Genomic DNA, 26,054 nt, shown 5'->3' on the forward strand with positions numbered 1-26,054 from the left:
TAGACTCTTTGTCATTCTCACCGTTTGCCTTCCCACCTATTTTTGTGTCATCTGCAAACTTGCTGATAGTACAATTATTTCCCCCATCCAGGTCATTAATATATATTGTAAATAATTGTGGCCCCAGCACTGATCCCTTTGGCACTCCACTAGTTACAGGTTGCCATCCTGAAAATGCTCCTCTTATCCCAACTCTCTGCTTTCTATTAGTTAGTCAATCCTCTGCCCATGCTAATATACTACCCCAAAACCATGGGCTCTTATCTTAAGTAGTCTTCTGTGCGGTACTTTATCGAACACCTTTTGGAGTACAGTTCTACAGGCACCAACACTATGGTATCTCTCACAAATATCCGTGCTTCTGATAGGAGCCTGGGGTAAGTCCTCAGCCTATTTGACTATGGAAGATCATAACTCTCAAACCAATCCTGCCTTCACTATCACTCAGACACATGCAGTTCCCAGAGGGGTCACTGGATAGCAATCAGGGACAGGAATGTTGGCTTTTGCTCCCATTCCTAACCGAGGCGCATGGGGGCAAATTTTAATACTCCATTGGAGATCAATTAACTCATCAAAGACCGAGATTTGAAGATAGAACCTTCTAGCTTTGTAATATTTCACATGAGACATAGACATTATCATACACACATTTTGAGTCAAAACTTCTGGTTATTGGATTGCATCCACTTCATCTATTTTTGACAGCCAAATAAAGATCTTCATCTTTATTAATTACTGCTCAATGGGAAGCTGTGGGATCAGTGGAATGGTTGAGGTATCAGAAAAGCAGCTTACAGTCAGAAGAGGGATTTGTTGGTTGCTCCTATATAAATAACTCGGAATCTGTTTTCTTGAGTAAATGCGGGCACTCGAGCCTCAACCGCTTCATTCACCCGAACACGGGAGAGTGGGGAAGAGCTCACTTCCCCAAAAGGTGACATTAGTAACCTACTTATATCTGAATGAGAACTGAATGTAGGGCCCACCCAAAATTCCCAAGTTAGCACTGAGACAGAACCAAGAATTTGAGGTCATGGCTTATTTGTTTCTAGCTTGAGAATCCTGCTTAGGTACTGCACTGCTACCCTGCTTTGAGTCAAGAGTATTGACTGTGGCACAATAACATTACCTTGAGGCAAAATCCTGGGAACAGAAAACAAGATGCATTTGAAATCACCATGAGTCACCCTCAAGACTAAGGTGGCACAAATACAACAACAGTCAGCAACACCCACATCCCATGAAAGAATGAAGAAAAAATAACTTTAATTTACATAGTACCTTTGATGTAGCGCAACATCCCAACATACTCATCGGAAGTGAAATCAGACATAATCATCAGCCAGCCAAATAAGACATTAAGAAAGGTGACCAAAAGCTTGGTCAAAAAGATAAGTTTTAAGGAACATTCTAAAGGTCCCTAAGTATAATGATTCAATTTCAGGCATTAAGGTTCTTCACATTCTGTTTCTCTTGGAGGGCTGAGTAATTCAATGGTTTAGCATAGTTCTCTTTCACTTCCAATAGTTGGGTCTGATTCCATTCTGATTAATGGGATATGTTCTTTCTTCACTGACTGTAAAGGCCTGTGCTTAATCTAATCCCAGAGTGAGTGAAAGTGCTCATCAAGCTCAACAGATTTTGGTATTAATTGGCATCCAGTTGTCTGTCTTACTCAAAGTTTGGAAGTGGAAATATGTGCTATCAGCACTAAGATGCAACTGAAGATGCTATTCCAAGTCAAACGATAAAATACATTGAGGATGAAGTTGGAAATGGATGTGAACACCCTGGCTGATATTCAATTCCATTGACCTCAATAACACTGAATATCAAGTGTGTCATATAACGGACAGCAAATATAGTTCCACCTATGTTCCGCCTTTTTCCATTTTCACTCCATCTGTTGGGGTAAAGTAGAAAGCCTGTTACCCTTAAGCCAAATTACATACCCGATTTGGGACTGCATGATACTGTAAACAGATGCTCCAGTGTTCCATTCCATAGTGCTAACATCTCTCAGCATGATGAGCACAAGAATATTAAATATGAATTGCATTTTTCTGAAGCTTCTGACAATTCAACCAAATGGACAATAGATGGTCTTTACAAATTAATTAAAATTGTCAATAAATTCCTTGGAGGGATCTAAAATTTGTTATGACAGACAAGTGGTCTTAAAAACAGATGATCTCTCAACCAATCCCTTTTACAGAATCAATTCATCCAATTCAGGGTCACGGGGGGTCAGAGCCTACCCTGACGAGCAATGGGTGCTAGGTGGGGTACAACTAGGACAGGGCACCAGTCCATCACAGGGCACACACACACACACACACTGGGGGACAATTTACCATAGCCAATCCACCTAACCAGCACGTCTTTGGATGGTAGGAGGAAACCGAAGCACCTGGCTGAAACCTACGTGGATAGGGGAGAATGTGCAAACTCTACAGAGACAGACAGACACCCGGAGTCAGGATTGAACCTGGGTCCCTGCAGCTGTGTAGCAGAAATTGTATCGTAATTGGACATGGGATAAAAGCTTCAAAAAACACGACCCAGCATTAAGATGTCAGCCTTGACTCAGCTGGTAATATTCTTGTCTAAGTGAAAAAGTTGTCTTTCAAGTTTCACTCCAGGTAGTCAAGCACTATCTAGGCTGACACATCAGTAGTTAGGGAGTGTTGTACAGTTGGAAGTGATGTCTTTTAGATCATATGTTAAACTGAGGCACTCTCAGCTGGGCATAAAAGATACCATGACACTACTGAAAGAGAAAGAAATTCTCCCTGCTGTCTAGGGCAATATTTATCACACAATCAACATCACGTAAAAATCATTACCTCATTGCCATTTGTGGGACCGCCTGACTCCAAACCCATGACCACTACCATCTAGAAGGACATGGGCAGCAGATAGATGGGAACACCACCACCTGGAAGTTCCCCTCCAAGTCACTCACCATCCTGACTCGGAAATATATTACTGTTCCATCACTGTTGCTGGGTTAAAATCCTGGAACTCCCTTCTTAACAACACTGTGGGTGTACCTACACCACATGGACTGCAGCGATTCAAGAAGGCAGCTACCCCACCACCTTCTCAAGGGCAACTAGGGATTCATTCACGGGATTCATCCCGTGAATGATAAAAAAAAATTGCCATATTTCCTCCTTTGCATAAGTTCCTAAGAAATAGGAGCAGGAGTAGGACATTCGGCCCCTTGAGCCTGCTCCACCATTCAGTAAGATTATGGCTGATCTCATTGTGGTCTTAACTCCACTGTTCTGCCTGCCCCCTGGAGCCCTAAACTCTTGACTCCCTTGTAAACAAAAATCTGCCCAAATCAGCCTTGAATATATTTAATGACCCAGCCTCCACCGCTCTATGATGAAGATAATTCCAAACACTAATGACCCTCATAAAAAACTTCTCCTGATCTCAGTCTTAAATGGGGGAGCCCTTATTTTTAAACTGTGCCCCCTAGTTCTAGATTCCCCCATGAGGGAAAACATCGCCTCAGAATCTACCCTGTCAAAGGCTCCCTCAGAATCTTATATATTTCAATAAGATCATCTCTCATTCTTCTAAACTTCAATGAGTGTAGGCCCAACCTGTTCAACCTTTCCTTCATCCCAGGATTCAGCTAAATGAACCTTTTCTGAATTGCTTCCAATGCTAGTTTCCTTAAGAAAAGAGATCAAAACTTTGTGCATTACTCTAGGTGTGGTCTCAATAATGTCCTGTACAGTTGTAGCAAGGCTTCCTTACTTTTACACTCCATTCCTCCTGCAATAAAGGCCAACCTTCTATTTGCTTTCCTAATTACTTGCTGTACCTGCATACTAACTTTTTGAGATTCATGTACCAGGACACCTAGATCCATTTGTTCTGCAGCAGTCTGCAGTCTCTCTCCATTTAAATAATATTTTGCTTTTCTATTCTTCCTGCCAAAGTGAACAATCTCACATTTTCTCAAATTGTATTCCATCTGCCAAATTTTTTTCCACTCACTTAGCCTATCTATACTCCTTTTCAGAATTTTTGTACTATCCTTTCCTTCCTATCTTTGTAGCATCAGAAGTTTTGGCTATGATAGTCAATCCCTTCATCCAAGTCATTAATATAGATCATAAATAATTGAGGCTCCAACAATGATTCCTGTGGCATTCCACTAGTTATGGTCTGCCATCCTGAAAATGACCAATTTATCCCGACTCTTTATTTCCTGTTGGTTAGCCATCCTGCACCAACACTAATATATCATTCCCAACACCATGAGCTCTTACAAAAGTGAACACACTTCAAAGAGTGCTTCAGTGGTTCTTAACTGGTGGTGCATTGATGAGATCTTATTAGCAGATGTGTCCCCCCACTGAGGCCAAAGCCCGGAAGGTGAATGGAGGTGGCCTCCCAGCAGCAAGCCAAGAAGACCAGTGAGGCCTCCTATAATTTGAACCCACCCTGCCACACCTAGAGCCGCTGCTGACAAAGGGCCACAGCTGTGCAGGCCAACCTGTGGAGGAGCTCCACCCCACTCCCCGCCCCCAATGATGACCTGCCAATTGTGGCCACAATTTATCTTTAAACATTTTAAAGTCCTGAGAGGCTCCCTCCATGTTGAAGCTCTGGATTCTGGCTGCCTCCAATAAGATCATGCAGGCGGACCTCAGAAACCATTGGGGTTAGGGCCTGGAAATGTTCCCAAACGTTCACTAAAACTTAGGCAGTAAGATTCCACCCTTTTTGTCTGGGGCCTACTAGATGTGAAGCTTATGACTAGTAGGGTGAATTCTCCTAAGGATTAGACCTACCCAGTTCAACCTAACAGTAAAAGGAAATTGAAAACAAGGAAACCACACACCTTTTTCTCTTTAACGTTGTTGAAAAGTAGGAGTTTGGGATTTTATAAGATGCTGCCTCAGGTTTTCCTTCTACATACTAATTTAGATATAACTGCAGAACAGATTTACACACCGCTGCAGCATTGAGTGAGAAGCCCAGGTATATGCCTTGCCAATGAGCAGGGAGGACATTCAGCCACTGTTAATTAGTGCTCAGCTTATTCTCTACGGAAGCCTAGAATCTGACATTGCTATATCAACAAAGAAATCCCTTAAGGTAATGATTGCCCTCTTTAATTTTATCGGTCAACGTTACAGGTGGATTTTCTATAGCTGCTATTATCCATGTGCTAGCTGGTGAATGTAGGTGAGCTATTCAGTCTTGTGGGGCACTTACAACCGAGAATGATCCTTATATTTAGTTACACAAACAAACATACTCTAGCATGGGTTACTATGTAACAATCAAGATGCCGGGTAAGCATTCTGGTTGATAAATTTCTGCTCTGTAGCCCAAGGTTGCTGATGCCAATATTAACGCCTGTACTACTAGTCAGACCGAGTTCAGCAAACTCATCACAGGTTCCTTTATCTAGTCACACAAGTACTTCAGTGAAAATCAGATCAGGAAAGATGTAAAATGGGCTGTGAAAGGATATTATGATTGTCTGGCAAGTTCCAGTGGAGAGATGTAAAGTGCCCATTAGGCATTCCCTCTCTCTCAAACAATTATGTTTAAAGGGGAAAGTAAGTTTAGGGAAACATGAAGTATTCCATGTAAACAAATCCTTATTGATAGTCTTGTGCCTAAAACAAATGATATATGTAACTTCAAAAAATAATTTGAGCAGGTCCTTGCTGTCATTATTTAATCTGGTTGTGTAGTGTTTGATAAAGTCATTACTCAAGTTGTCTGTTCTGCAGAAGAATAAATGAGACTCTTTCTGGCAATGTGCTAAATTCGTGATGTGGAACAACTTTCCTGTAGGACATTTTCATTGCACTTTAAAACCTGGCTGCCAGCATGACTTTAGCCACGGGAAATGGACAGCACCAGGGATGCACCCCCAAAGTTACATTTTATTAGACATAAAAATTTTTAAAAATTAAAATTGGCAACCAACAAAAATGTTATATATTTGGAGATACTATTTCCCTCTCTGTTAAGTATTGGGCATATTTGAAAATTTTTTTCAAAGGTTTTTCTCATAAATACATGCTAAGAAAATTAATTAATTCAGATTTGCTTTCTGTACAACACTCCAAGGCTGCTACATCTGCAATGGATAGGATAAGATGACATTCAGCTTTTTTCCAGTCATGCCATAGCAAGCTAGTACTGAAGGTTAAGCTACAAGCAAACATTACAGGTGAACCATAAGGCAAGGACCATTCCAGTAAGTCACAATGGAAGCTTAACCAACAATTTATTTTTTTTTTGCACGTTGGATTTGAGAGAGAGGGAAGAGAGGGAGAGAGAGAGAGAGAGGGGAGAGAGAGAGACAGACAGAGAGAGACAGAGAGAGGCTGCTTCTTTGTGTTATTCTGTATCTCTCATCCCCCAGTCACCAGCTTCTCATATATTGGAAACAGCCATCATCCATACATAGTGATTACATGCAAGAGCATCTGCTAGCTTCTCCATAGGGATCTGAGTCAGCCAGAGCTGCAAATAACTTTGACTGTCTGCAAGGTTAAAACAAGTTAATGCCAAACAAAACAAGATCCAGTAAAAGAATTGGGCTTTTTAAGAAAAATCAAGGCTAAAAAATTCAACTTTTCATGACCTTTCAAATAATGTCCATATTATTTGGATCAGTAAAATTATATAGTCCATCACAACACACCACATCAAGGTTTTTAAGAATTTGGGAGGACACAGTATCCTGCACCCCTTATTTGAAAATTGTTGCAATGGGTCTTACAGCCATTTTGAACGTCTGAATTGAACCAGGAGATGCCACCAACAGAAATGAAAATTTGTGATCTGAGTTATAATCATGTGGGGTCACTCAGAGAAAGTCAGATCTTCTGCCATTTTTAAAAAGTCTCCAAAACGATCAACATAGAAATCTACATCCATTGTTACGGTTTCACTCTGCCCAAAATGGAGTACATAATCTCCCCCTCTAAGGACACATCTCATTTACTTCAGACTAGAGAGATGGGTGTAAGCTGGCATGGCCAAAGTCTTGAGATTTCCCCAAGTGTACTGCTGGGATCTAACCGACTAAAACCATGCATTGTCATTTGTCAGTGAGTATTGTCACTTGTAGGCTTCCCAATATTTCTTCAGCTAGGACCATCTCATTCAGCCTTAGGCCTGCATGGTAACTGAAATGGAATGGAAAGAATCCCACCCTCTAGTGACTAGTTTACCTTTCCAGTGGTGAGGCTCACTGATCATAAATAGTGCGTTGGAATGGTGTAGGCCAGCACAGCTCATTTACTGGATTACTGAGTCTGCCACAGAGATTTGACTTGGTCACCATCTTTGAAGTTGCTTTTGATACCAAAGAAATCCCACTAAGTTCCAACCGTAAGACAAACGGTCATAAGCTGGTTACCAGACCACTAATTAATGGAGGCTTTGAGTCCTTGTGAGGTGGGTGACAGGTATCAGGGGCTCTTTTCAAGTCATATTGTGAATTGCACAGCTCACCATTAAAATGTACGAGTACATCGCCATGAGCATCCTGATTGTACCATGGACACATCCCTTACCTCACTGAATGATAACTCCACCGGCTGGAAACATCTCAGCAGCAGCTATTTGATTCTCAACCCAAAATTAAGTAAAGCTGATGCCACCTCTAGGGTGTTGAGTGACTGGTCAACACAACTCTCTTCTTGCAATTATTTCACCTTTATGTCAGGAATCTACCTCAATGCTAGGCTATGTGCATCTTGCACGTGGACAGGAGGTAGTCCTTCTGTTGCAGGTCTATAAATTTGGTAACTGCTTGGCCATGTCTTTTATTTGACATGAATTGCAACTTTCCTAGCATTTAAGACAGACCAAAGCACCATTCAATTCTTCTAAATCCAGTGCCAGAAAACTATATCCAAGCTGCAGCTGGCATCCACTCAATTAGGATCTCATGGAAAATCCAAGTAGAGCAAGTTAAAATGTTGAAAATGCATAAAAGCAGGAAACCTTTGCATGCCCAGAAATTAATGTGGTACTGTAACTCCTGCCATCAACGGGAAAGGCATCAGGAACAGTTGTACATTCGCACTCGACCCGCACTGCAGCCGTTGGTGCATGCGCAGATTCTACAAGATGGAGAGTGCCAGTTTAACACTGCAATTTTAACCAATAAATGGTACTTTCCTTTTGATTTATTGGAACAAGTTGGAAAGGCTTTGTGCAGAGTTCATACACAACCAAGCTTGCTTGGTAGATAATGGGGCTTTTAATCCCAGGGTCATGGTTTCGAGCCCCACATTGGGTGATAATTTTTTTCTTAAATGTTTTATTCAAAATACATTTATATTGATTTTTACCAATGGCGAAACTCCAGTTAAGAGTATATAGGTTTGGTTTCCGAGGCTGTCTCTCACCCAAATTAATTAGTTGCAGGGGGAATAAAACACCTATCCTGTCACTCCCAGGTATCTTTACTCACTGAATAACTATTTGAAAAATTGCTGTCTTTAATAATTTGCAAGCCTTCACCTTAAATAAAATCCTTCATCATAATTAAAGCTCCAAGATAAAGTCCATCATAATCAATTAAATTTTGAACACTGAAGATATATTTATAGAATGCACAGTTACTAAGGAAATACACATCCAAGTTCTTCCATAAAGATCCTATTTCTAGCAATTTTGGCTTGGCAAGGGGGTTCACAATTGTCTAAAATCTAATAATTCCAAATTTCAAGGTGAAGTAATTTTTAAACAAACTATTAAAAACATTTACAATCATTATTTTTGCCATTACAAGAACCTGACTGTTAAAATGTTGCTCTCTGAATAGCTGTAATTTTTTTCCATTAACTGGTTTTGTTGTAAATAAGGCACTAATAACTCACCAGCTTGCTAAATAATGTATAATTCAACAATAGAAGGCACAGTTGCACTTAAAAGCATCTCTCACTTTGGACAAACATAAGCTCTGACACTGCATCTAAGCATGTGCACGAAGTGCTCCCCCTAGTGTTGTGGCAGAAATAAACACAGCCATAATGTAGTCCAGGTGCTTTGGCGCAGCATTCAGTGCAATTTCAAAACTTGGAGCGTTCGTACACAGAGATGCTCCATTTCTATATTTAACACAAACAAATAATATTTTCAAAACATGTCCACAGCTGCAGTCTGAGCCAGTTGAGATAATCCTGCAATCCCCATTATTTTTAGTGGCATACTTGGAATTGCATTCAGTGAAGAGATTAAGGCATAATTTCTGAAGCATTCAGTAAGTAGCATTGAGTTTTGGCTGCTGTATTTAACTACATTACAGATGACAAATCTCCTCCTCCCACCCAATACCTTCATCTTTGTCTTAATTTGTTAAAAGAAACTTCCACTCACCCATCTTTGGAGAGTATGTGACGGAAGAAATCATTTGCAGCAAGTTTGATGGCCTTTTCAGGCGTAACTAGGGTAAGATTGACAGCAGCTCCTAAAAGTGATGTAGATGGGAGGGAAAAAGAAGAAAAAAAAACATTCCCGGTTATGAAAAGTATTTTTTCTCTCCAAAAATTCAACTTACAATAGCTCAAACCTACAATGCAAATATGACAGAAACATGTAGGCTATTATAAAGCAAAAACACAAACTAACAGTTATTTACACTTCTGTGACTTCACAGTCACAACTTTCCAATGTTGCATGAAAGCACTAATTGAAGGTAGCAGAATGCAGAGGACAGGAATAGCACAAGGACAATCTACAGTTAGTAAGGCGAAGCTCTGAAAGAGGCTCCAGTTCCTAAGTGGGGAGTTCAGCATTGAAACATTTCATGGAGGGACATGCAGCCAAATACGCGCTATGACTCATAACTTCTACATGACACTGTGAACTTTCAGCTTCTTTCTGTTCAAGGGTTGATTGCACAACATTAACCAGCAAACATATATATATAAGCAGGAGCACCCAATCTGATGGGATCTCACTGTTATATGAACCTATAAGTAGAGCAGTTTCAGAATCAGGTATAAAATAAGTACCTTTAATTGTTAATAATTTTAGGTTTTTTTTAATAAGTAAAAAATACATAATGAAGGATAAATGGTAGCTCAGCTCCAAGCCAGACACATTTGAGAGCCAGGACTGCCACGACTCAAACTTTGCATGCTTGCCTCATTGTCAACTCTTAGTTAGACACAAACATGGAAACAAAAGTGATAGAGGAAGGGGGGACAATATTATCCTTCGAGTTCCCTCCCTTCTCAGGTTACCGAATTTTGCCAAGTCCAAAAATGAACATAAGGATATGACTTAGGGATTGTTTACATATACAAGACACATTATTTCAACTATCGTATGGCCTCAATAATTAATATATTTAGGTAGAATCTTTTCCAGGTTTTTGTTTAAAGTGAGTAGAATTAGGTACAACACCTACAGTTTCTGAATTTGGTTGCTGCTCTCTTCGTTGGTGCTGCTGAACTTCATTATGAAGCTCTGTTAGTTTTTTGCCAAGGAACAATTTGGATTGGGCTGGTCCCGATAGTTAACTACAAAGCCAGCAATACCAATTACATGGATAGATTGGAGAAGCTGGGGCTGTTCTCCTTAGAAAAAATGTTGACAGGGGTGTTCAAAATCATGAGGGGTCTGGACAAAGTGGATAGGGAGAAACTGGTTCCATTGGCAGATGAGTTGAGAACCAGAAGACACTGATGTATGGTGATTGCCAAAATTAACAACAGCATCATGAGGAAAATATTTTTACATAGAAAGTGGCTAGGATCTGGAAATGCTCTGCCTGAGACTAAGATAGAATCAGATTCAATTGTGGCTTTCAAACGTGAATTGGTTAATTATCTAAGAGAAAAAATTTGCATGGCTATAGGGAAAGGACAGAGAAGTGGGACAAGCTGAGTCGTTCTTGCAGAGACCCAGCACAGGCACAATGGGCTGAACAATCTCATTCTATGCAGTAACAGTTCTAAATTTCTATGAAAACCTTCAAACGAAGCTGGTGCAAAACTGGAGAAAACTAAAAACTTGCTGTCTGTTGATATTATTAAAAAACCTGACATGGCTGAACACAAGAATATACGAAATAGCAAATGCGAGGAAAAGCAAACCCACATAAGAGTACTGCAGTTTCAAGATACAAGCAGCCAATTTCTTTTAAAAAAATACTGGTCCAGGTAGAGAGAGAAGTGGCAACACTAACCCCCCCCATTTCTAATTGAATGGTTCTCTGGTATCATACTATAGGGTAACTATAGGATTTGAGAAGTTGGCAGCCTACTGCTTGGAGGAGGACTCTGAGCACATTGTAAGGAGAGAAAAATCTGAACAACTGGGAAACAAAATAAGTCATAATTTAGTGGAAAAAAAATTGCGAACTTTTGTTGCTATGAGAGTCATAGCCTTTTATTTATTGACAAATTTCATCAGCTTTTTAAACACACAAGACTTTCTTTTATTGATCATCTGTTACTTTTTTTCTTTGTGGTGGTGTGTTTTAAGCCAACACGATTTTGATTTCATGATTTGCATCAACCGCAACCGGGAGACAGAAGGCTTTTTGGGGGGGTGTTGTGTGTGTGTGCATTAGACAGGTAGCCTGACCCAAGGTTTTCATTCTCAATCTAGGTGATGTAGAATGCCTAAAATAGTGGCTTGGGAGCATGTCTCTCTTCACATTTCACTCCCTCAATGCAGTATCGGTAAGTGCCTGACTCCCACCTGCTGCACCCCTAAGGTGGGATGGGGTTGATGGTGTATGAAGTTTAGATTATGTCAGGGCAAGAATGGTTGGATGCATCAGTCTGTCTTTTCCTACCAATTTTCTTGGGAAAATTAAGATGGCAGAGACAGGGGATTCAATGAGAGAGGAAAAGAATTGCAAACCCATATCAACTGCTCCCTCATACAAGGTACAGTTGATTCAAGACACATTTACAAGAGTACAGAAATCAGAATGTTTGTTAACTGCATAAATGCTAAATCGGAGAGTTCTTGGAAGAGGCCATTTTGAAAAAGCATTTTAAAACAACTAAGGATAGACAGTTAAAACAATCTCTGATCAATAGAAAACTGCTGCAATATGGTTTGTCACTTTAGGTAACCATAGAATCTGTAGTTTAAAAATCTGACAGGCTCATAAAGGACTGTAGTACTCTTTAAACACATTACAATTTTGAGTCCTCTAAAAAGTCAGGTTATACAGCAAAAAGTGTACTGCAAATAAATTCATGCTACCTTTCATTTTTAATTAGCAATTGTTTTTATTGCAATTCTTGAAAGGTTGCAGTGGTGTAGAAGGTCCTACTACAGTAATCCTGGAACTCCCCCCCCAAAACAGCACATGGACTGCAGCGGTTCAAGGCGACAGCTCACAACCACCTTCTCAAGGACAATGAGGGATGGGCAATAAAAATGCTGGTCCAGCCAGCGACACCCACATCCCGTGAAAGAATAAAAAAAGATATATTACTGGAACTAGTAATTCAGAGAACTTCAATTTAAATTCCACTTTGGCAGAATGAGAATTTAAATTTAGTTTGAAAAGCATCTTCAAATAAATATCTAGAGCGAGTAAAAATGATTATGAACTATCAGCTTGTAAAAATGCAACTGGTTCAGTACAGTCTTTTCGGGAAGGAAACCTGCTGTCCCACAACAATGTGGTTGACTCTCAATTACTCATTGAAGTGGGCTAGCATACCACTCAATCAGATCAGCAATAAGTGCTGGCCTCACCAGCAACACCTCGGATGAAAGGAAAGTATTTCAAAAATGGAAATCTTGCAGGGAACACTTTAAAATCACCAATTCTCAGGGCCAGTGTAATCACAGAAAGAATTCAAATTCCAAAGCCCATTGTTGTGGAGTGCATCATGCTTATGATATCATACCAACATCAGGTGGGTTGGAGGCCAGAAAATTCTTTGCAGGAAAGGAGATGTAATTGGAGGGACAATCACACACAAACGTGCTGGTAGCTTGACATGGGAGAAATATTTTAGAGATACAGAGTGGGATACCCAATCACTCATGCACCCTCTTAGGGATGCATTCTAGTGTGAAGAGGGTGAAATTTTTCAGAGTCATATGGACTCGAAATGTTAACCGTGTTCCTCTCCGCAGATGCTACCGGACCTGTTAAGTTTTTCCAGGTATTTTTATTTTTGTTTTGAAATTTTTCACAGTTCAATTTAACATTTCTAACTGGATTTCAAACTTGTAAATTTTAATCAGCTCCTGCTCTACTTCAGTTATACTTGTGCAAGTAGCAATTCTCTTAAGGCAAAATGTAAATGTCGTAATTGGATTAGTAGAAAATATTGTGCTCCATCTCCTGGGTTACTGAGTTCTTAGTCTCTCAGAGTAATGTATCCAAAAGGAAAATAAAGGCTAGTCATCTCCATGTGCCTCAGAGACATTAGGAGGACCCAACGCTAACATCTCCCTCCTATTCTCTTGATTGCAGGATACATATTGATTAAGGAGAAATCAAGCAGAATGGAATCTAGGAAGAGGAAAAGACCACTCTCATCATTACTCAGTCAGTCAATAGTGGAACAAAGTAACCAAATCAAGCAAATGATGGCGGAAATCAAGTAATTTGCTGACACAGTGTTTTGGGATTTTGGCAATGTCCAATAGTCTCTAGGTGATGGATGGCAATTTCAATATTGTTGATAGTAGTCCTTCAATAATAACCAAAAAATGATATGAAGTTACCTTCAGACCGTAAAGGAGGAATCCCAAAAGATAGATTTCCAGACTGCTCATGTTTCCTTTATTCAGTTGACAGTTGAAAATTGTCTAACTAAATTCATAGTTATGCAACGGGGCAAATAAAAACAGAGGTTTCATTGATGTGGAAAGACAAGACCCAGGTTAAATTTCATATGTTACCAAATTCCTGAACACAGCTACAATCCAGCAAAAGGCTGTTGGCTTTCCCGTAGAGTGAATAAAAATTGGAAGGTGTGTGATGCATTGCTGGAGGAGGTTTCTTAGCTACAAGTGCAAGAAAGGGGCATTGGGAAGGCCTGAAAGCAAATTTTCAGACTGGCAACATGACAAAGCTGGAGAGAAAGTAACTAAAATGAGTTTGCACCCTCACATTACAAGAATTGTCATACAATGTCACATGATCAGCTCCACTATGTTACATCTGACCTTTGACAATTTCTAAATCATCTCCCTTTCTCATGGCATTCTTGGATCTTTAAACATAGTCTTTTTGGACTGAAGACAAGAAATTTGCAATTTAATTAGGCCAGAGCAAAAACTAATATTCTTCAAAAAGATTGAATCATATCATGTGACCTGCAAAGGACTGATTGCACAGCTTCTGGGTAATGGTTCTTGCACTTCAACAATTCAAGGACGCTAGTCACAGTGAACCACTGGATGATGCGTGACTTGTGAGAGGAACTTGAAGCTCTGCCATTTCCAAGTCATCTGCCATCCTGACATAGACATACATCACTGGTCCTTCAACATTACTTGCTTGATATCCTGGTCTCCCTACCTAACACCATTGTGGGGGCATGCTCACCACAAGGACGTTTTACAGCAGTTTAAGAAGGCTGCCCATCACCTAAGCAAGGCAACTTGCAGCATATCATAAATGCAACCTTACCACCATGGTCCACATTCCAAGAATGAATTTTTAAACCAAAGTATTAAAATACTTTGTCAATGCAATAGTCCAAAGTATTGCTGCTCCATGAGATGAACATTTTAAAAAATCATAAACTTTATGCATAGGCTTCAAACAGCAGAAATAATTTAGACTATCAACTTGGGAAAATGTGAGTGAGTTCCATGCAAAACACCAGTTAGTAAGAAAACGAGCCCTGCTCCAAAATTGTCCCTTCACCATTCCGTACAAAAAGCATTTATTCTAACATTCCCATTAATCCTCCAAAAAAGGACAGTGCAACAAGTTCTTTCATTATATGCATTTACCATACCATTAAAAGTGGCACTGGTCTTTAGAGTGCCCATATTTTCTCGTCCTCTGAAAGAAAACAGATAAGGTATTTTCACATCTACATTTTACGACTTCCTTTATAACAGCTCTGTATACATTTTCCATTTGCATATTAATATAAAATCTCACAAGCACCTTCAAATAACTCAGCTACAGAATAAAACACCATTTTACCAAAAAAATGATACGCAAGGATTAGCTTCAAAATGATTTCAAACAAATAGAAATTCTGTCTACATACAACGTGGATAAGGACACCACCCAGTGTAATCCTGAGTCGTACAGACAGAGAAGGCTCAAACTCAACCTGCGCTGAGTTAGCTGAACTCAGCTGAGGTCAAAAGGAAGAGCAGAGGAAATACTACAGTTGTTGTCAGTCTAGACTAGACTAGAGAAGCAAGTGGGGAGGAGGAAGCAGACCCTTGAGTGATCCCTAATAGAAAATAACAAGTGTACATTCGTAGGGTGAGGATAGGAATGAGATTAAGTGCGAAGTGTTCCACGTCCCCATGATGTAATGTGTGGACTAGGAAGCTTACAACAGGTGCTAAAGGGTGAGTTGATTTCTTGTACTCAAGTCAGTCACTTTTTAGAGAGAATAAAGTACATTTTTATACAAAAAGGCATACAAAATATTATATTGCATTAAATCACATTTAAATGATAAAGCTGCCTCCAAAAACCTTAGTTTCCTTTTTTATTCTCCTTGATAATAGAGTATAGGCAAAAGCATATCACCTGATAAATGAGCCCTCTCGCTTCTAACCTCTGACTTTCTTGTTTTAAACTCACCGTACAATGGTGGTCAGTACTTCACTGAACTTTCTATCCACTTCCATCCATGCTCCAACTGCAACGCCCATACATTTTTTTCTGGGTTCTATTCCCACTTTGTTGTCATGCAATCTCTACTCAGTCTTTCCCAAAAATATCAGGCTGTCAAAGTCCAAGCACCACCCAAGCACACAAACTCTTTTTCTCTATATTGATCTGTTCCTTCAGCTTGGTTGCTCAGTAAAAATAAGATCCCTTCCACAGAGTAGTCATTGTACTGTTGTGACAATAGCTGGTAAGGAAATGTAGTGGCAATGATACCAACTAGCAGAGGCTGCGAGTTCAAATTGAAACACAACAAGCTGTGAATTTGAATTCAATCAATCAATCAAACAATCCTATAATTTGTGGGTTGGTACTGGAAAAAGAATAGTGATACAAGCTGTGTGATTGTGATAAAAATAAAAAAAAAAACAATTTCATTATTGTATTCCAGGGATGGAAAACCTGTTAGTGCTACATAACATAGTTAACTCCTCTGTCTTCAAATAGGAATTTTCAGTAAATGCTGCCTTGTTGTACTCTTCCATAACCCAAGAACAAATCAGCAAACATGAAAAAGTCATCAGGTTCAACTTTAGTTAGAGGCACCTATGTTGATAGACACTGGATAAACAAACGAAGGTGAACAAGGCCTTTTTAATACAAAACGAGCAAACACCCATTTGCTTTTTGATGCCTACCATGTTAAATAGGCAGTGAATTCCATCCATACTGCCAGCTGGAGCTGTTGAGCCGGAAACAGAAAATTTCTAGCCACTCTAAAAACTATACAATATTGCTGTTGAGTTGCCTCCCAGATGCCTGCTTTTATTCACAGAATGTGCGAGAGCTTCATTTCTCAATGAAATTTAATGGAAACATATTGCTAATTGCCAATCAGCTGAAAAGTTTTTTTTCTTGTCCAGTCCTGCAATGTTCCCGCTTAATGAGATGTGATGCTTTAAAGCTGCACTATTCATTCCAGTTTGCTCTGAAATCCACTGCAAGCTTCGAGAATTGCTTTCACTGCTCCTCTTGTACAGGATTTCAGAGTATCAAGGGCAACAAATGCGTATACAAAGATATCAGCTGGCACAAATGTGATTGATCACAAGTTATTTTGCTACTAATCATTTCAAAAGGCCCACCAGAACTACATATCAACGATGGAGAACAGTTGCCTCCACAGATTTTGGTTCAGCAGGGACGTAGATGCATATCTGAGCCATCTATTTCATCTATATCCTCGAGTCTTAATAATTGCTACCTTTTGTCACCTCCTCCTCAAAAAGAGTCCCAGATCTTCGGTGATGCGCTTAGGTCTTAATCTTCAGTTTGCCATTACCATGTACTCCCACTATCTTAGCAAGCTTTCTTTGTACCTACTAAGGCCCAACTACATCCTTCCTATAATTGATTTCCACAGCTGCACAAAATACATTAGGTGAGGCCTGACTGATGCTTAGTGCAGGGGCAAGATAACTTCCTTTGATCTGCTCCATTTTTCTTTTTGTGCAACTTGGTAGCATTTTCAATAATAGCTAGATATTGTTTTGATGTTTTTAGGTCTTCCTATGATTCTCAGATTCTCCTCGTCAGTATTTCTCTATTCATTCTGTAATGCCTCTGCCTGCTCTGTACCTCCAAGTGCATGGTTTTAGACTTTTCTACATTTAACTTCGCCTGACATCTTTTTTTCTTTATTCTTTTGTGGGATGTGGGCATCGCTGGCAACACCAGTATTTGTTACCCATCCTGGCTTGCTAGGCTATTTCAGAGGACAGTTAAGAGTCAACCACATTACTGTGGATCTGGAGTCATATGTTGGCCAGACCAGGTACAGATGGCAAATTTCCTTCACTAAAGGACATTAGTAAACCAGGTGAGTTTTTTTTTCCACAACAATTGATGGTAGTTCCATGGTCACCATACTGAGACTAGCTTTCAATTCCAGGCTTTATTAATTGTTATTAATTTAAATTCTCCCAGCTGCTGTGGTGGGATTTGCACTTGTGCCCCTCTGGATTACTAGTCCAGTGACATTACTATTACATTACCTTCTCCCCAAACACTCCAAGTCTCCATCCTCCACTGGATTAAACAATCAGGGTTTTCTGGATGGTACTAAAATAGGCGATGAAGCTACTTATACCCTTGTCCAGGTCATTTATGAAAATATTGAAAACACTCATTTAAATGCTAAACCCTGCAAATCTTCAGTCCAGAACATCTGCCCTTCAGATCGATCCTGCCTCTGATCATACAATCACAATTCAGTCCATTTCAGCATGCTGACTTAAATACCAAGTTTGATATTTTTCAGAACTTTCTCATGAGGCACATATGCTATCCCTTGCAGGTATGGCATTATCTTGAGCGACTGCAGCCTCAGTTATGGCTGCTTCAGTGATGTATCTGATGCTGGGCATGTTCACACCTCTGCATGCTCATTGACATGAGTAGGAGCAGACCTTGAGACAGGGATCCAAAAAAGCTCACTGGTGCCAATGGTCTGATCCTCCAGCACGGTGAAGCCGCAAAAAAAAGATTGCAACCCAAGGTCTCTGTAGCAACAGTGTGGACATTCAAGAAAAACAAAGCCAATGTGCTTGAGATCATCTCACCAGGGGCATAGCTTCAGATTCCAATGGAATTGGCTCACATCCTTTATTAGACTTTACTCCAGTAAAGCTTTCCTCCATCAGTACTGCAGAAAAGCCACTAATAAATTCCTCCACATGTCTAGCCATACCTGGCAAGGCATTTTACAGATAGACTCAATTGATTTTTGTAGACAATCTTACTCAAAGAGTCCTCAATCTTTTATGAGCAATCCTTGAGGGGACCAAATCTCTAAGCAGTGCATTTGTGGAAGGAATTAAGCTACAGCAACCTCCTGCTCCTCATCTGCTACCACCTTACACATGCACTGTAGCTGGGCTGGTACTTGAAACAGTTGATCTGAAATGATGCAAGATGCAATGGTTTGTTCCTGACCACTGGGACGATTAGCAGGTGCTTGCCAGGCCTACAAAGCAGTAAAAGAACATATACTGCAAGCAACCCATTAATGCAGTCATTGCATGACAGCACGTTTGATATTTTTTGCTTGTATGTGCCAGTGAGCAAGTGAGTGAAGAAAGCATCTTAAGCACTAGCCTGAAATTGATGGAACCTTCCACCTTCACATTACATAGCAATACAGAAAATAGGAGCAGGGAGTAGGTCATTCCAGCCCTTCGAGCCTGCTCCACCATTCAGTATGATCATGGCTGATCCGCTATCTCAACGCCGTACTCCTGCACTCTCCCCATACCCCTTGACGCCTTTAGAGTCCAGAAATCTATTTCCTTCTTAAACATATTCAGTGACTTGGCCTCCACAGCCTTCTGTAGTAGAGAATTCTATAAGTCCACCACCTGCTGAGTAAAGTTTCTCCTCATCTCAGTCCTAAATGGCCTACCCCATATCCTGAGACTGTGACCCCTTGTTCTAGGCCCCCCATCCATTGGAAATATCGGCCCTGCATCCAGTTTGCCCATCGCTGTCAGGATTTTATATGTTTTAATGAGATCCCCTCTCATTCTTCTAAACGCCAGTGAATACCGGCCTAGTCTGCCCAATCTCTCCTCATACGACAATCCTGGTATCCTAGGAATCAGCCTGGCATTCCCCTTATTCAGCAGAGTCCTTCCAAGGGAGTCAAGAACTTGAAATTGCAAGGCTTTCTTCTAATATAAATCAGCTTGGCTTTTATTATGCTCCATCTTGCTCTGTTAGCAGGGTCTTGCAATGATGCAAATTTCAAGCTTATATAACGTGATACACAAGTACCATCATAGCGGCTAGGGTGTGAAGAACTTGACATAGATTCTTCTAAGAATCCTTAAAGAGTTTCAATGCAACAACAACTTCAATTGCAAGTGGCAATTTATGTTTGTGCAACTGTTTTCATCCATGGTAAACAATCAAATGCATGGAATGTAGTGCTGAAGGAGACAACAAAGAAGAAGGACACAAGGACATGAAACATTTTAGACACAGGGATCAAAGCTTTAAATTTAAATGGCAGTAGGGGGACTAGCAGCTAATCTAGGTTGGTAAGGAAAGGGGTGATGTGTGAACAGAACTTAATGCAGAATAGGATATGGGCATGAGTTGAAGTTGATGGAGGGTAGAAGTCAGGAGGTTGGCAAGAGCAGCACTGGAACAGCAGCCTGCATGTGACAAGAGATCCAAATGAGGGTTTCAGCAGAATATATTCTGAGGTAGGGACAGAGGTAGATGATGTTACAAAGTTGAAAGTAAGCAGTATTTGTGTTGAAGATTATGGGATCAGAGCTCATCTTGGGATTTAACTACAAGAGCAGTTTAAAGACTGGGAATTCTGTGGAGTGTAATACACCTCCTGACTCCCCAAAGCCTGTCCACCATCTACAAAGCACAAGTCAGGAATGTGATGGAATACTCTCCACTTGCCTGGATGAGTGCGGCTCCAACAACATTCAAGAAGCTCGACACAATCCAGGTCAATCCAGTCCGCTTGACCAGCATCCATCCAACACTTTAAACACTCATTCCTCACCCAACACAGTGGCAACAGTGTGTACCACCTACAAGATGCGCTGCAACTCACCAAGGTTCCTACAACTGCACCTTCCAGGCCTGCAACCTCTAGCGCCTAGACAGACAAGGACAGTAGATGTATGGGTACATCACCATCACCAGCAAGTACTCCTCCAAGCCACTTGGAAATATATCGCCGGTCCTTCACTAGCAATAGGTCAAGTTCCTGGAAATCCCTTCCTAACAGCACCTACACCAGATGGGCTGCAATGGCTCAAGACGGCGGCTCACCTTCTCAAGGGCAATGATGGATAAGCAACAAATGTTGGCCTTGCCAGTGTGCTCTCATCCCAAGGTCTAGCAGTCAGAGAAGAAGATGAAATCAATGGCACGTGTGTGGAAGTTTTGGTGGAGGCCAAAGATGAAGGCTTGGATCTTCCCAATGTCTAGCTGGAAGATTTATCATAGACTGGATATCAGTCTAACAACATCGAGGCAGTGCAGGGGTACAGCTTTATGTCACCAGTATACATGTGGAATCTGATCTAACATCTTCAGATGATATTGCCAAATGGCAATATGTGGATGAGGCAATGGAGGGGCAAAGAATAGAAACTGGATGTCTTCATCAGTAATAACTGAAGAGTTCCATTAGAAGCAACTGATGCTTGAGTCATAACTGCACGTGTATGTGTGGACTGGAGTGAAAACAGTTCTATCAAGCTGGATATTGGATGAGAGGTATTGGAGGAAGTCACGCTAAGCATTCAAGAGACATCAGGGAGGGATGATGCACCATGGTCACACAGTCACAGATAATCAGGAAATATTTTGTGGCATGACTACAGTGGAAACTACTTAGTATGAGATATATTTGTGTAGTCTTACTGTGGCAGCTGGTATTTTCATCCTTATTTGGATCCCAGTCCTCTGGACTTTGCTGACAGCATTCATTCCATCCACAAATTCGAGCCACATGTTTTGGATCACTCTTTTCTGGGACGAGTGTCCTCATTATGGCCCTCTGTGTCCTCCCTTCATCCAGAATGTATTCCAGTGAATTCAGGTATGCAAGGGCAAACAAACCCTTGAGTTTACTGGAATATTACAACTTCAATTCCATTCCTTTGATACTGAAGCTAGCATGTAGCAGCATTATAAACTTCCTGTCAGCTGTGTGTGCATCCCCTCTGAAAACCTACTTTGCACAGACAATGAATCCTCACACAGATCAGCTCATATATGTCGATGATTAGTATAGGACAGAAACAATTCTACAAGAAAAATTATCTAGACTTTTTGAATTATGTCATTCCTACCCACATTATATTCCTAAAGAATTTACTCTTTAATGCAAGGAGTTCAGAACCTCCATCAGAGAAAGGTACAAACAATTTTATTTTCTACTTTTTTCTGGTTTACTTCTTTCCAAACTTCTAAAAGTGAAAGCTAAAATACAGTTCCATGGGTACAAGGGTACAGTTCCACCATTCACCTAGCATCTTGCCAATGTGGGTATGTTTCATGTATGACCCCGAGAAAGATAGCCAGTACTGGCCACCTATTCATTTGTGCGAGGCAAAGCAGCCAAACCCAATTTGGTTCTTACCTAATGACACCTGAATAATCTTTCCAGCAGGCATCAATGGATATTGTACAGGGTCAGAAAGCCTGGTTGCTTTTTCCTCTCTGTTGCAGAGGGATGCTGAAGCCAAATGCAGCAATTATGCTGCTGGGCAGCTAAGCAAAAACTGGTTAGAAAATAAATATGGTACAAATACCATGCTGCATAACTCGATGTTTGTGGTGGAGTCCAAAACTAGGAGCCGTAAATATAAGATAGTCACTAATAAATCTAATAAGGAATCAAAGGGAAATGTCTTCACTCAAAAAGTGATGAGAATATGGAACTCGATGCCACATGTAGAGACTGAGGTGAAGACCATAGATTAATTTAAGGGGAAATTTTAAAATAGAAACAGAAAATGCTGGAAATGCTCAGCAGATCAGACATTCACAATGAAGAGAGAAAAAGAGTTAATGGACCGGATTTTCATCTCTCAATGCAGGCGAGAATGAAGTCGGGAAACCTGATATTTTACCTGATATACATAAAAAAAACCTGGGTGTTTTAGGCTCCAAAAACAAATTTCCTCTATATTCCTTACCCATGCTAATTTCCTCTGATCTTTTTGCAGGTCAGGAAGATACTAGGTGCTAAACGCACGTGCACCTCTTCTGAGGCCGGGGCACCATTTTGAGGATCATACTAATTTGAATTTCCTTCCCCACGCTATTTCTGTATGCTGGTGTGGGTTTTGGAAGTCTGAAAAAGTGCACCTCCTTGGGTAGTTTGAGAATTTGCTGAGGAGTCGAGAACATTCTGGCAGGTAAGTGTTAAATTTTGACAGGTTCTGACACCTTCAAATGTCACTAGTAGAGGCTGTGTTGTAATGCAGATGTGTTTTTAATGCAGTGACATGGTGTAAGTGTTGATGTGCATCCCAGTACTTCTCCCAATGGAGAAAGTGTAATAATGCATTCAAAACTGTCAAAAGATGTCCAGAGATCCTTTAAATTGAAGAAAAATGCCCTGCTGTTGCATAATCTGCTCCACTCCATTGATTGGCAATTTGCTTTGAAACAGAAAAGGCACCAACTGTTCATTCAATTGCAGTGAGTCTAGAGCTAAAAGCTAATGTTCTGATAACCGTGACCATTATGAATGCTTTTCAGAATTCCAAAGGCTATGGGTCCACAGCTCTTCTGACACAATTCCTTAAGGAAATGATTGACAATTTTAAGAAGTTATAATAACAAAATCTGCCTTTGATGTAGTTCCAGAATACATGGTTATTTGTTAAAACAACTTAATGGCCACTTAAGGGATTAAAACTTTTTTTTCTAAAAGGCTGGAATTTTTCTTTGTAGTTTCAATGACAGAGGTTTAAATAGTCTTATTAGATTGTTCAGAGTTTTTTTTTCACCTGCACCCACTGTTATTGCATGGCTCCTGAGGACTGTACATAGTGGTTACTGGGAGAGTCGATATGGGGGTGGTGGTGGTGGTGGTGGTGGTGGTGGTGGGTGGGTGGGTGGGTGGGTTGGGGGGGGGGGGGGGAGGAGGAGGAGGAGGAGGAGATTATGAGGAGGTGAAGGTTGACGTTTAGAGGGCATAAGAACAATGTTGGGACCTGGACTACTGTTCCTGAGAACCAAAGTAGGCCTTCTAACCAGCTCGCCTCCACACCCACACTCCTCCCACTCTACAGTGCGGCTCCCAAACCACACCTGGATCCCACCCTTTGCTTGGAAAAACAAAAATCCCAGGCAAAGTCAGTCATGAGTCAGATGTACATTTCGGAAGCTGCAAAAGGGCTTGACTGTCATTTCGCAAGCTAGAGAGGAAAATCCAGACAAATGTTTCAGCTTGATGACCTTTTGTCAGAGTTGGGGAATTTTTGTTTGAAAACACTCCTGTAAAGCACCTGAGGACATTTTACTACTTTAGAGGTACTATATTAAAAAAAAGGTTGACCACTGATTTGATGATACCAGGGGAGTTGTGTGTGGATGTGACTACCACAGAATTGTGCAGCTTGCCAATGTTCAGAGTCAAGGATCGTGCATGAATATTGGCCACAGGTGAAGCACCAAGAAGGTGCCTAGGCACCTGGGGCATCGAAGCTGATTAGACGTCAATCTTTGCTCCATTCCCCACAGAAAGCTTGACTGGGGCCCTAGGATTTTCTAAGCAACTACAATGGCAGAGGGTATGATCTCAAAACACAAGGTAATTTCTTACTAACTTGGCTAAACATAGAAAGGTAAGGAGTTAAAATGTTTCACTCGATAGAAATTGCACTGCAATCTAATAATTGGAACAACATGAAAACAGAAAATTTTAAAACGCCTACCTCGATACATCCCAAAATAGCCATCGGATCGGATTGTCTTAATAAGGCAGTCAGACCTGAAAGAAAATCAAGAGAATTACAACTTTCTCTTCAGCAAGTATAGACTTGGGAAAGGAAAAACACAGGCTGTCTCAATTTCAAAAGATATCTGTTAAACAGCATCTCCTGTAGTTACTCGCGTAATCTATTACAGCAAAAGACAGATACTGCACAATTTCATCAAATTATTATTTGTGATGAAATTGAAAACGTATTCTCCATTCTCACATTAATAATTTCACTACAGTTAATAGTGGTAGGTTTTATCTGTCCACCATGTAAAATGTAATCACCAATAAATATATATAAATCATTGGACAAGGAGAGCTCTAAGCATGTGATTTCCTTCAAATACCAAGGCTGGTTAAGTAGTCAGTGTGTCATTATGACTTCCTACTCTTTATTTTTTGATTCTCTCCAAGTTCCTTTCTCTTATTTGTCACTCTGCGCCTAATGGACTGCAATGGATCTTTTTCTTTGTGACCATAGATATTGCTCTACTTTCCTGCCCTGTCCCCCACCAGGATTCCTCCCCTTGCTTCGCCAGAGCCATTTTCTAGGGCAGCCTATCTAGCATCCAGCTTTTTTAACAAGAGAGGCTGCACAGTGTTCTTCAGCTTCTCTTCTCAGGAACAAGTTTCTAATTTGGATTAGGTGCCTCTTCTACACATGCACAGCTGAAATTATAAACCCATAGCCAACCATTCTATGGCAGCATCATTTTCATGTCATCCAAGGCTTGTGTTTTTTTTTTGTTTTTTAAGACTGTAGCCTGGTTCTGTCCACTTCTTCATCTCTCAACTGACTTATCTGATTAGGCGGCTGTTGGCCAGTTGAATAGCTTCCCGTTTTCCCAACCGTCTTTACACTAAAGATTTAATGATCCTTAGTAGTTAAAAAGCTGCAGCATACCAAATACACTACAAGGAGTACCTTTCTACATCGCTTTACAATTACACAAGGAAAATACTGCAAATGTTGGAAATGAAGAACAGAAAATGCTGTAAATACTCAGCAGGTTACGCAGCATTTGTGGACAGCAAAAACAGAGTTAGCATTTCAGATTGGTGACCTTTCATTAGAATTAATGTAATTGCTTCATAATTACCTTTCCCTTCTATTCTGATGGTGCCGGTTTATTCTACAGTTTGGTTCTGCAGCAGTGGTTATTTCCTGTGCAAGTATGTTTGGCATATGCAAGCCCATTCCTGTTACTGAGGCCATCACATCTACCCTCCCCCAACGTCCACAGATGGGTACTTTCCATGAGAAGTCATTGGCTAGCAATCAAATGCCAGTAAAACCAGTTAACATTTCCTCTTTCAGGTGCATGGAGCTCAAAAAGGGAGGCTTCTTTTATAACTTGGGAAACTTAGATGATTTTTCCTTGGTGCAATTGTTCTTTTGTTATTTTGGATTGTGTTACAGGTGCAATGTAGTAGGGTTCTTCTTGGCTATGCTCCTTTCTCTCATGCTGCTGTGCCTCATTTACTGTTCCTACTCCCTTCTCCAATTTCTGGTCCTCTTCTCTTCCTTCAAGATGGTGCAACCCTACTTCTCCCTACCATCCACCTCAGCACTCTTCTACCCAAATTTATTCCTCAGTATCCTTCCCGCAACATGTTTCCTGCTGCTCTCGAAGATCAAACCCATTTGTGCACTGGGGCAGGTAATTCCCAGCCTTGTGAGATGAAAGCAAAAATAAAAGCAAAAAACTGCAGATGCTGGAA

The 26,054-nt window shown here is 40.6% G+C and overlaps 1 protein-coding gene across 3 annotated transcripts in view; it reads right to left on the reverse strand.

The window, feature by feature from the left end:
• LOC121282922 (mitochondrial glutamate carrier 1-like) overlaps positions 1-26,054 on the reverse strand; it is a 118,401-nt gene that overhangs the window by 25,656 nt on the left and 66,691 nt on the right. For 2 of the 3 annotated variants that reach the window (XM_041196735.1, XM_041196734.1), the window contains 2 exons: positions 24,286-24,341; positions 9,388-9,478 (listed from right to left, as the gene is read on the reverse strand). In XM_041196735.1, coding sequence (XP_041052669.1) covers positions 9,388-9,478; positions 24,286-24,341 — 147 coding nt within the window. Of the gene's footprint in view, positions 1-9,387; positions 9,479-14,966; positions 15,014-24,285; positions 24,342-26,054 lie in introns of those variants that run through there. The other variant, XM_041196736.1, reaches the window with a different exon arrangement.

Source organism: Carcharodon carcharias, chromosome 10 (assembly GCF_017639515.1).
Source record: "Carcharodon carcharias isolate sCarCar2 chromosome 10, sCarCar2.pri, whole genome shotgun sequence".
Classification (NCBI taxonomy): Eukaryota; Metazoa; Chordata; class Chondrichthyes; order Lamniformes; family Lamnidae; genus Carcharodon; species Carcharodon carcharias.